Source organism: Gymnogyps californianus, chromosome 28, assembly GCF_018139145.2.
Source record: "Gymnogyps californianus isolate 813 chromosome 28, ASM1813914v2, whole genome shotgun sequence".
NCBI lineage: Eukaryota > Metazoa > Chordata > Aves > Accipitriformes > Cathartidae > Gymnogyps > Gymnogyps californianus.
In genome coordinates this window covers 501,038-513,604 of record NC_059498.1, presented here as the reverse complement: position 1 = coordinate 513,604, position 12,567 = coordinate 501,038, and the positions used below count along the sequence as shown (strand labels likewise).

General features: G+C 53.5%; 1 gene segment (V, D, J or C); it reads right to left on the bottom strand.

Annotated features, from left to right (window-relative positions):
• Window positions 1-411: 411 nt before the first annotated feature.
• Window positions 412-11,442, bottom strand: LOC127026405 (T cell receptor alpha variable 1-1-like). The segment is given in 3 exon segments: window positions 412-447; window positions 10,240-10,520; window positions 11,394-11,442. Coding segments are annotated over 3 exon segments (366 nt in total).
• Between the last annotated feature and the right edge of the window lie 1,125 nt (window positions 11,443-12,567).

The window sequence follows — 12,567 nt, the reverse complement described above, 5'->3', positions numbered from 1 at the left end:
GAGAAAACCACAAGAGACCATCAGGGTGAGCTGAGGAGGGAAGGAAAGAGATGGACTGGATGTGGCATGTCCTCATACACGGCAACCCTTGGGCTTCCAGCTGAGAACAGCAGGAGCTTCTTCCCAAGAATGACACTTCAAACAGCCCCACCAGAGTGACCCAGGGTAACGTCACTTGCCATCAGGGGATATGTCCTTCCAGCCCTGTGGGACCAACTCAGATTCCAAAGACATCCTCGTGGAGAGGCTCTTTCAGCCCAAACTCACTGCCCTGGAGGGAAGGACCTCACAGAGCCATCTTTGTTCCCAGCATAATTCATAGAATCATAGAATCATAGAATGGTTTGGGTTGGAAGGACCCTTGAAAGACCATCTAGTCCAATCCCCCTTCACGGGCAGGGACATCTCTCACTAGATCAGCTTGCTCAAAGCCCCACCTAACCTGACCTTGAACACTTCCAATGATGGGGCATCGACAACATCTCTGGGCAACCTGTTCCGCTGTCTCACCACCCTCGTTGGAAAAAATTTCTTCCTTATGTCCAATCTAACTCCACCCTCTTTCAGTTTAAAGCCATTGCTCCTTGTCCTGTCACTACAGGCCCTCGTAAAACATCTTTCTCTCTCTTTCTTCTAAGCCCCCTTTAAGTACTGAAAGGCCACAAGAAGGCCTCCCCAGAACCTTCTCCTCTCCAGGCTGAATGAGACCACCTCTCTCAGCCTTTCTTCATAGGACAGGTGTTCCATCCCTCTCATCGTTTTCGTGGCCCTCCTCTGGACCCGCTCTCACAGACTCTACAGACTCTTCCCACAGTCAGTGAAGAGACATCAGCTCACACATGGGACTTATCCCATCCCAAAGCAGACGGGCACAGTAAATGGGACAAATCATCTTTCTGGAGACACTGATCCTGCAGTTGACCAATGGTGGCCTCTGAACTCCCCAGCTAGCATAAGCTCACAGCAGGGCCTGCCTACCTGGTCATGTGTGCATGGCTTGCTTCATCATGCCATCAGAAGTGAAGCCACAGGCTGTCCTACGAGAGCCTACAAGCACCTCCATCCCATGCCTAAAGCCCATATCCATGTCCACGGTACTCAGGGACAGACAGATAGCAGGGAGAGGGCTTTTGTGGGGGTGAAAGGGCTCAAGCTGGGCACGTTACTCTCATCAGCTGCATCTCCTGCTCTCACCGAGTGCAGATGAATCTTCCCTCAGCCACACTGAACCCTTGGAAACAGGACTTGCAGAAGATGACTCTGTCAAGTCCAAGACCTGTGCGGTGGCCCTGGACAGTGTAGATAGCCTCTCTTTGGGTATCTTGAGTCTTCTCAATTAACTCTAGATGACTAGAGGTCTGGAAGGGGTGTGTGGGTGTGTGGGTGTGTGGATGTGTGGGTGTGTGGGTGTGTGTTTGTGTGTTGTCTAAGCCAGCTGTTTAGTCTGTCTTGAGTGTCCTTTAGTGGACTCTTCCAGCATGTGAGATGAGTTCTCTGCCCACGCTGACGTCTTTTGCACCGGAAATTCTTGGCCCTCTCATCCTGTCACACAAAAGACACCTTCACTGGGGAATGTGCCTGGCATAAAGCAGGAAATGAGAAGACAGTGATTGAGGAAGCCAAAACACAGCCATAGCATTAGCTGGGATGTTTTGCATTCAAGATGAGCTTGTCAGAAAATAATCACCTCTACAAGGGATGCCTCTGGCAGGCTGGGGCAGTAAAGGTCCATGATAAAAGCCAGCCCAGCTCCTCGCTCTCTCATCCACTTCTCTTGCCTCCTTCTCCTTGGCAGTCAGGTGAGTCTCAAGTCCCTTCTCCTTCTCTGCTCTCTCAAAAAGGAGGTCTCACTTCAATGGGCCTCTCAGCTGATGCTGGCTTTGTTCTGTGCCAAATCATGGGGCTGCTTGTCGTGGGAGAGGGAAGTGGGCAGAAGGTTAGGCATGGAGGGAAGCTGGGACTGTACTGAGGTGGCTTCTGCACTCAGGGGCTAGGCAGTAGCTGCATAGGAGCTGGTGGCTCCTTTTGGGCCCTGGCAGGACAAGGCCAAGAAGCCCTCATACATCTCTGCACAGCCTCCATCTCCTGGCCCTGCATGTTCTTTGGCTTCCTCATGGTGTGGTGACAGGCTGCTCCTCACGCATCCCCATGTTTTTCTTCCTCCCTGCCCTCTCTCCCAGGTGCACCTCAGGCATCCAAGACATGTCCTGCTACAACCAGTGCCAGCCCTGCCAGCCCTGCGGCCCGACCCCACTGGCCAACAGCTGCAATGAGCCCTGTGTCAGGCAGTGCCAGAACTCCACCGTCGTCATCCAGCCCTCTCCCGTGGTGGTGACCCTGCCCGGCCCCATCCTCAGCTCTTTCCCGCAGAACACCGTTGTGGGCTCCTCCACCTCCGCTGCTGTTGGCAGCATCCTCAGCTCTGAGGGAGTGCCCATCACCTCTGGGTGCTGTGACCTCTCCTGCATCAGCAGCCGCTACTGTGGCAGCAGATGCTGCCCTTGCTAAAGATGCTGGCAACGGCCTCGCATAAGGACCCCCAGGAACTCAGAACATGCTGCTGGACAAAGGATCAAACCTCAGGGCATTGTTTTCAGACTAGCTGGTCATCCCTGGCTTGCCCTGCAAGGGCAAGTCTGGAAGGGACCAACCTGGGCTCTCTGAAAACATGGCCAATGTCTACCTTTCCTGTCTTCCACTCACCTTTTTTCTTCCTTTTCTTTGTTGTCTTGTGCTCGCATCAAAGCCTGCTGTGAGGACTCCAGAAACCAGGCTGGAGGGACCTGCTAGCCTGTCTCCCTTTGCCGGGCAGGTCAACAGATGCCCTGTGGGAACTCTGCCACAGGAAAAGGGAAACACATTCTTGGCTGCTCCTGCTCCTCCCCACACTGGGGGCCTCCACTTGGAGTGATCCCGTTTCCCTCTTTAGACTCATTAAAAATCTGCTGCAACCCTGCCTGTGTCCCTTAGGTTGCCTTTCATCTGTATACTGACTGCCGAGGGAGAAAGCCATTGCTTTGGAGGGGAATTAGGTGGGGACACAGGGGGACCCTTCATCACTCCTAGAGGCATTGGAGGTTGGGACACACTGCAAAGAGCCCTCTCTCAGGCACCGCTTCCTGAAGGTGAGGGAGACAACCCTAGTGTGTTCCCAAAGGATGGCAGAAATTGGGATTGCATAAATAGCCTTGGGGATGGCCCACAGTCCCTACTCCACCTGCCCCTGGCCTCCATCAGCCGATCTAGGGGTCAGCATGGCCAGCATGCCTGGGCATGGGCAGCAGGGACAGCTTCCCCATGCTGATGTATCACCCTTCAGCACAGCATCGGGCATGGCCCACCTGTTGCCTACATGTGTAGGGCTGAGGTGTTCACAAGTTAGTATTGGTATCAGCTACAGCAGGCCACACACTGGAGTCCCCTGTCCCTGTGAAGCCAGGTGAAGGGTGAAGGCAAGCCCAGGTCAGTGACTGGTGGCCAACCACACACGGATGCTCTTTGGTGCCGTGTCTTCCCCAAGCAAGGAGCAGCTTTCTTCAGGCCCTTCTACAGCCCCACAATGCCACAACCCAGCTCTGGTCCGCAAAGGTGCTGTCTGAGAACAGATACCCCCACCTCCACAGAGACATGCCACTGACAGTGGGATTTCATTCTGCACTCAGCGGGATCCGTGAGCTGTCCCTGAATGGCACAGGGCACGCACCAGCCCCAACCATAGGGCACACATTGGGGTGCCTTCCCCCAGGCACCAAGCTCCTTCAGCATTCCCAGAGACCTGGGGCTGAAGTGGCCCTTGTGCTCCATTCAGCACTGCTGCTCCTCACACACAGGCCAGGGTCTTCCCACATCTGCAGACCCTGGGGCCCTGTGGTGTGGGGGTTTGCCCTTACACAGACCCCACACACCACCAGCACCACAGGACCACAGGATGGAGGACAGAGTGATTCCTCCCTGCTGGGTAAGGATTGGGGGAACCTCTCCCCAGGCCAGGTTCTGTGGGAGGCAGAGTGGCGTCAGGTGTTTAGACAGGGGCAACGAGCATCAGGACCAAGCCCACCTAGACCCAATGCAACTGTGGGTCCCAACTCTGGCTTGGCCCCTGGCCCAGGGTCTCTGTGAGAGCTCAGGTTTATGAAGGGCTACCATCAGAGCTTCCGCAGAGCTATCAGAGCCAGGTTGGTGGATGCGAACACTCTGAACTCTGCAAGGGATTGGAAAACCAGATATCGGGGTGTGTTTAAAATTAAAGAATCTGCGCCTCTGCTCAGAAAGGGAGATCACGTCAGGGTGTCTACAACAAATGAGAGAATTGAGAAAGGTTATGAAAGATGTTCACAGAGGAAATTTTCATCGTAGTTGAAATGCGACAATGTGACAGATAGCTGTGTACTGCACAATCATGAAGTACTTGAGGCGAGTAGGAGACCCATGGGGCAGGTCAGGGGCCTGGGATGTGGGCAGCATGCCGGGTGGACAGAGCAGCAGTGCCAGTACTGGGTGGATCTGCAGAAGTGCATGTGCGTGTGAACCCAGAGAGCGTTGTGTGTGTGCCTTCACTAGTAACCTCCTGTCCCTGCCAGCCCCAGAGGGGGAGGGGATATGGCTGTCTGTGCTTGTGTTTTATGTGGGTCCTGTATGTGGGTGCTGCTGACAGCAGTGCCTTGGCTGTGGCAGTCTGTGTGACCGTCTGTTTCAGTGTGTGTGTCTGTGTGTGTGTCTGTGTCTGTGTGTGTCTGTGTGGCTCTGAGATATGGTCTCCGCTTCGCTACAGGTTGAACCTGCAGACATAGAAAGTGGCAGCTGTGCCCCTCAGCCTGGGCAGAGATCCCGGGTCTCCAGGACACCAGGCTGGGCTCCAGCAGCCAGGCAGGAGGATCCTGGGCCAGAGCAGCTGGACGAGGTGGCCGCGCTCCCTACATCCCTTAACAAATGCCAGCAATGCCAGACTCTGCCCACAGAACACAGGCTCGGAGTTTCCTTGGACTTTCCTGCACCTGGGTTGGGGCAATCCCCAACATCAATACAGATTGGGGGATGAATGGATTGAGAGCAGCCCTGCAGAGAAAGGACATGGGGATACTGGTGGATGAAAAATTGGACATGAGCCGGCAATGTGTGCTTGTGACCCAGAAAGCCAATTTTATCCTGAGCTGCATAAAAAGAAGCGTGGCCAGCAGGTCAAGGGAGGTGATTCTCCACCTCTACTCCACTCTTGTGAGACCCCACCTGGAGTACTGCATCCAGCTCTGAGTCGTCAGTGCCAGAAAGACATGGACCTGCTAGAGCGGGCCCTCCAGGGGAGGGCCATTCAGATGAGCAGAGGGCTGGAACACCTCTCCTATGAAGAAAGACTGAGAGCGTTGGGGTTGTTCAGCTCCAGGGAAACCTTACTGCAGCCTTTCAATACTTGAAGGGTGCTTAGAAGAAAGAGGGAAGGAGACTTTGGCCAGTGCCTGTAGTGGCAGGACAAGGGCAACACCTTTAAAGAGAAAGAGGGTAGAGTTAGATTGGACTTAAGGAAGAAATTTTTTCCAGTGAGGGTGGTGAGACATTGGAACAGGTTGCCCGGAGACGTTGTGGGTGCCTCGTCATCGGAAGTGTTCAAGGTCAGGTTGGATGGGGCTTTGAGCAACGTGATCTAGTGAGAGCTGTCCACTGGGATCATGGCAGGGACATGATGATGACTCAAGGCCCCTTCCAATCCAAACCATCCCATAATTCTATGATTCGATCATTCCTGTACAGCTGGTGAGGACCCTGGAATGACATCAACGAAGACACCAACTTTGAAATAGCACTGCAGGGGAAGTCACGGCAGCAGGCCTTGCAGAAAGGCTATTATTATCCATCCTTCTCCATGTTGATGGAACATATGAACCATCTCATTAACCCCCACAATAAAGCTTCAGCTGTGGACTCTCCAGTAGTGGGCCTGGTCTATGACCCCGTCCGAAGGAAAACAAAGCTCAAAATGGGTGAAAAGCCTTGCCCTTTTCTGCAACTGGAAATCTGATACATATTTTGAGGGCTTCTCCAGGTGTTGCTGCAAAGAAATTTCCCTTTGTGGTAGATGTCACCAGAAGGTTTAACTCACTCTACCTCTACACAGACCTTGTAGAGCACCAGCTTGTCAGGGACTTTGTGGCTCCTTTATTTCCGTGTGTCCTGACTGGCCATAATAACAAGATCATGCCAGGGACATATGATAAGCCACAGTAGGTGCTGGTGAACCTCGAGCACATTGACACAATCAGCATTGATAAAGACTGACCAGAACAAGCATGTCTCTTTTTGCTTTGGGAAGGATAGAGTGAAGCTGCATTTTCGGCCCCAGAAATCTCTGCTATTTTAAGAAACCACAGCAGAAAGGAAAAGGTGAAAAATTCCGTGGACCTGTCCTTGTACATGAATTCTTTGCAGGGGTCTTGACTGACACTGTTAATATGATCATGTACGGTGTATTTGACATGATAGAAATAAACCAGCATGACATCTTTTTAAATTGTGGGGCCCAGCATTGCACACAGTACTCAAGGTGAGGCTGCACCAACACTAAATACAGCGGGATAAGCACCTCTCTTGACCAGCTGGTTGCACTGTGTTTGATGCACCCCAGGAGGCGGTTTGCCCTCTTGGCTGCCAGGACACACTGCTGACTCCTCTTGAGCCTGCTGTCAACCAGCACCCCCAGATCCCTTTCCGCAGGGCTGCTCTCCAGCCACTCCTCTCCCAGTTTATACTTGTGTCTGGCGTTACTCTGTCCCAGGGGCAGAATCCGGCATTTCGACTTGCTAAATTTCATGCCATTAATGATTGCTGTTTCAGAAGGACGCGCTGGGAGGACGAGGAGCGGGACTTGTCCTTTCTGTGAGAGAGCAGTTGGAGTGCATAGAGCTCTGCCTGGGCATGGATGACGAGCCAAGTGAGAGCTTATGGGTAAGCACTCAAGAGAAGACAGGTAAGGGTGACATTGTAGTGGGTGTCTGCTATAGGCCGCCTGACCAGGAAGAACCAGCAGATGAGACCCTCTACAGGCAGATAGGAGCAGCCTCACATTCACAGGCCCTGGTCCTCATGGGGAACTTCAACCACTGTGATATCTTCTGGAGGGACAGCACAGCAGGACATAAGCAAGCCAGGAGGTTCCTGGAGTGCATAGTTGACAACTTCATCACGCAAGTGATAGAGTAGTCAATGAGGGCATGTGCTCTGCTGGACCTCATATGCACCAAGAAGGAAGGGCTTGTTGGGGATGTGAAGATCAAAGGCAGCCTGGGCTGCAGCAACTAGGAAAGGGTGGAGTTCAGGATCCTGAGAGGAGCAAGGAGGCTACAGAGCAAACTCACAACCCTGGCCTTCAGGAGAGCAGACTTTGTTCTCTTTAAATGGCTGCTCAGAAGTGTCCCCTGGGATATGGCCCTGAAGGCAAGAGAGTCCCAAGAAACCTGGTTACTATTCAAGGATCGCCTCCTCCAAGCTCAACAGCAGACCATCCCCAATGAGCAGAAAGTCAGGCAAGCATGCCTGGAGGCCACTGTGGATGAACAAGGAGCTCCTGGCAAAACCAAAACACAAGAAGGAAGCATACAAGAGGTGGAAGTAAGGACGGGTAACCTGGCAGGAACACAGAGACACTGTCCAAGCATGCAGGGATGAGGGTAGGAAAGCCAAAGCCCAGCTGGAACTGGATCTGGCAACGGATGTCAATGGCAACAAGAAGGGCTTCTGTAAGGACACAGGTGGCAAAAGGAAGGCTAGGGGAAATGTGGTCCCACAGCCGAATGATTGGGCCTTCTCTGATGCTGCACAGCCTGACAACACAGGACATGGAAAAGGATGAGGTGCTGAATGCCTTCTTTGCCTCAATCTTTACGAGCAAGATCCATCTTTAGGAATGCTAGGTCCTTGAAACCAGGGAGGAAGTTGAGAGCAAGGGAGATGTACTCTTGCAAGGAGAGGATCAGGTAGGGAATACTTACGCAAACTGCAGACCTCCCTCAACATTTTTACATCTTGTAGGCAATTGCAACTCCGGTGTTTTGCAAGGCACATGTCTTCCCTTGATTATCTCTGTGTCATGCCAAGAAGTGATTTTCTCTTCAAGCGTCATGCTGTCCACCCCAGAATATCACGGTGGTAGTAGAGGACCCTCATAACTTTGATTTTGAGCAGTGTCTAAAAACTGGGGCAAATAACCTTTGCAGCTCTTGATATCCAAAGCCTGGGGAAGGCTGCTTACTTTCATGGGTAAAAGATTAAAAGAGTCTATGACACCCAGCAGAGCAGCCCATCTGCAGCCTACAAGTGATCGCTGGAATGACCCTGTTGGGAGGGAGAGAAAGAGAAAGACATGGCACGTCCTCACGCAAGGAAGCCCTTGGCTGACCAGCCAAGGATTGCAGGGCCCTTCCTGTCAACACGGCCACAGGCAACCCCACCAGTGTGCCCCAGGCCAACATCCCTTGCCTGCACTGCACCCAGCCAGCACTTGAGCTGAGGCTTCTGTGGGCACTGACACATTCCTGCCCCGCAAACCCTGGGGCCTCTCAATCCCAGCCCTCAGAAGAAGCCTCCATGAGGGAATGGGTATGGCATTATCCAGGATATGAACAGGGGTCGTCAGGAAAACAACCACCCAGCCCATGTCATTAGCTGGGATGTTTTCCCTTCCTCAGGAGCACCTCCGAAAATTGCCACTTCCGTAGAGGCTACCTCTGGGCCTGGGGCAGGTCAGGGCCACCACAAAAGCCAGCCCAACTCCTTGCTTTCTCATCCACTTCTCTTGCCTCCTTCTCCTCGGGAAGCAGGTGAGTCTGAAGCCCTTTCCCGACGACCTTTTTCTGTTTGTGCAGATGTGTGCTCCTCCATCCTATGCTGGGTCATGGTGCTGTTTGAGAGGGGGAAGAAGGGTGATGGTCTGACTCGGGGAGTGTCTGGAACTTGGCTGAGGGGGCTTTTCTTTTAAGAGATAGGCAGCAGCCTCCTTGAAGCAGCTGAAGGGAATTCTTCCTGCTTTGGATAGCCCTGTGCTGGGAAAAGAGGCTCCGTCAGAAGATGGCCCCAAAGGATGCAGGAGTGGCTGTGATGTAAGAAAAAGCCTTGAAAACAGCCTCACCACTCCGTCCTCATCCTCCTACCTCTCTCCAGAATGACAGGGCATGGCCTGCACCCAAGGGCAAGGACAGCAAGAACAGTTCACCTATACACCCTCCACCCCCCAAAACAGTTCCCTGCACAGCCCAGCAGTTACACAGATGTGCACGGCTAAGGTGACTCACAGGTTGATGGTGAAATCAGCCTGCCCAGGCCACACACCAGGGCCCTCACGCCTCTCGCACACCCCCAGCTCCCACCACACACGGAGCCTCAAGGACAGCAGCCAGTGCCCAAGCCCCCATGGCTGCTCTGCAGTGACTGGCCTTCCCGCAGGCAGGAAGCAGCTTTCCTCAAAGCTGGCTCTTCTCCTGGCAGGGCTTGTTGCCCATCTCTGCCTGGTGGTCTGCCCTCCCATTGTGCTCTTGGCTACAGTTGTCCAGCATGGTCCCACTGCAGAAGAAATGAGGCAGTGCTGGGGGAAGCCCATGAGGTAGGGCCTGAGGAGGGCTCCAAGGACCGGCAGAGTGCACTGGGGAGAGCAGGTCCTCCAGATCCCAGCACATGGCCGTGCAGCAACTGGAGGGTCCACAGAGCAGTTCTGAGTATCTTCCAAAATTGTTGTAATCCTGTAATTCCAGGAAGGAGCCTTGCCACATGGCATGTTGTTTATCTTTTTAATCTTACTTTGAACTCTGACCTCGGAGGGACACATCCCAGAGCAGGTACTCTAAGAGACAGGCCTGCAGGAATACCTGAGGGAGTAAAGTGCAGTAGAGAAATCCATAAAGCAAAGAACAGCAGCAAGGAAGCAATGCACAAGCTCTCCCAACCTCCTGCGTTGCCCATCACCTCTCCAAAGTCTTTGGGCAGAATAACCACAAAACCCCTGGTGCAAATGAGGGTTTTCACCAAGGGTTAGCTGAGACTCTTTCACCACCTTCTCCTGCCTCTCCAGCCACTCACACTGTCCTCTCCTGGAAGAGGATCTCAGCCTGCAGAGCTGTGGGTGCACAGGGGAAGCAGTGCTGCCAGGAGAGAGCTGAGGGCCCCTTCCCCCAAGCTCAGCCTTGCACAGTCACATGCCCTCCCTCCCCTGGGTTCTTGCACAGCCAAGGAAGCTCCCTGCACCAGGGTGTCTTGCACAGCACAGAGGTACAAGGCACTGTCAGAGACCTCGACTTCCTCCAGCTGCAGGAGGCTGTATTTCCCTGTGGTGTTCAGTGATGTGGTGAGACGGCCGCTCGGCTTGCGGCCAGCTGCTGCCTGAGACGAGAGCAGCTGGGGACCTTGGCCTTTCCTCTGCTGGTACCAGAGCAAGCCTTGAAAGTAGGAGGTCTGGTATGAGCAGGTTGTTTGGAAGGTGTCTCCCTGCTTCACTGTGACTTGTCCTTCTTGCTGGGTGACGGTGGTCTGCCCCGTGGTGCCTGCAAGAAAGGGAAGGTCAGCAGCTCTGCAGGGAAAGGCCCTGGGAAGCAAACCAGGAGTGGATGCAAAACCCAGGCAGAGAAATCTCTCTGTCCCTTGTCCTGCAGGAAAATCCTGAGGCCTGGGGACAGCCAGGGGGAGGGTGGTTTTGGGCAGGAGCTCAGAGCACTCAGCACAGCGTGGACCCTGAGGAGAGCTGTGCTGTGTCCCTACTCCTCCTCCCTGGTCTGTGACTGCCCAGAGGACCAGGGAACAGCCTGTCATGCCTGACCTTTGTGTGCTGGGACCAGCACCCCTCCCGCAGGTTGAGGGGCCTAGGGAGCTACGGCAAAAAGATTCATCCAGCTTCCCCATCCCTGTCAACTCCGAGGACTCCTAGGTCCTTGAGCTCATACAATGCTGAGCTGAATGTTGGAAAGAGGGAGGCCTGGCTGAGTTGACAACCAGGAGGAAACTGGAGGCCATGGCAGCCATGCAAGGAGGCCCAGCCAGGCGGCACAGTGAATGTCCCAGTGGCAGCTTTGACAGAATCTGTTACTTTGTGTTGGAAGTGGAGAAATTTGAGGCTGCAGAGACAGCTGAGATCTCCTATGCTGCCCACAGGTGGATGAGAAGAGAGAGGCAGAGAGAGATGGATTGAAGGGGAGAGAAAAGACGGAGAAAGGGTTTGAGGTATCTCTTCTCTGTCCTCTCTTCTCCTTTCCAACAGTAAGAGCATCTTGAGAGAACCAGTACAAAACCACAAATGTGAGATGACATTTCCCAGTGTTTTCCTCTAATTCCACAGAATTTCCATGCATGGACCTGATAAGGCTGGTGAGGGTTTCCACAGGGGAAGGAGTAGTATGCATTGATGAAAAGGCAGGACTTACCCAGCCGTTGCCCCAGGAAGACAGTGAGGACGAGATATCCAAGGTGCATGCTGAGTCCGACCTACCTGTTTGTTGAGTGAGAGAGAGTCAGAAAACCACCTCCCAGCCCCGAGATAACAGAGCTGCCGGAAACGACTCTGTTGGGGGAGCAAAGGAAGAAGCGGGGAAGAGAAATGATCTGTTCTTCCTCTGCCTGAAGTGCTCCTCCTGGGTTTCTCCCTCCTCCAGCAGCAACACCTGCGGCTCCCTCAGCCAACAGTGTTCTGAACATTTGCACGACGGGGGGCCCTGTGCACCCTGTACACATGTACAGGAAGAGGAGGATCTCTGCATTTCTGCTAAGAGGAGAAATCGAGCCATAGTCCTCAACATGCAACCATCCTTGCTGACCCCAGGACCACAACCCTGGGAGTCTCTCCTTCCTTGATGCTTCTGTCTCTGCTCACAACATGTCCTGGACAATGTCCAGACAGCTTCTGAATGCCTCCAAGGATGGAGACTCCACAACCTCTCTGGGCATCCTGTGCCAGTGCTTCCCCACCCTCACAGTGAAAAAGGGATTCCTGATGATCAAATAGAATCTTCTGCGATTCACTTTGTGCCCATTGCCTCTGGTCCTCTCAGTGGACACCATGGAGAAGAGCCTGGCTCTACCTTCTTCACACCCTCTCTCTGAATATTTGTACCCACTGATGAGCTCTCCCCTGACACTTCTCTTCTCCGTACTGAGCAGTCCCAGCTCTCTCAACCTTTCTTCACATGAGAGTTGCTCCAGTCTCTTCACCATCCAGAGTGGCCCTTTGCCAGACTGTCTCCAGGATGCCTGTGACATGCAGTTCCCTAGTGAAAACACCCCACCACCACCCTCTGGAGTCACAAGCACACCCACATTCATGTATCTCTCGAATACCAGCATGGGTCCTCAGCCCATCTAATAGCCCTGCCTGGAGCCTGGGCCCTCTTACCCAGCACCTGGGTCTCCTCCTTCTCTCTGGCTAGGCCAGCCTGAGGTTCACTAGCAAACAGATGCATGCAACCACCTGCTCATCTCACAATCACCCCCATACTCTTGGACCCCTCAAACATTGCTATGGCTTGGTAATATCACCCTGTGACATGTTTCTCCTTCTCCAGTTGCTGGCACCCAGACCTTGTTGACATTCCAGTCCCTCCA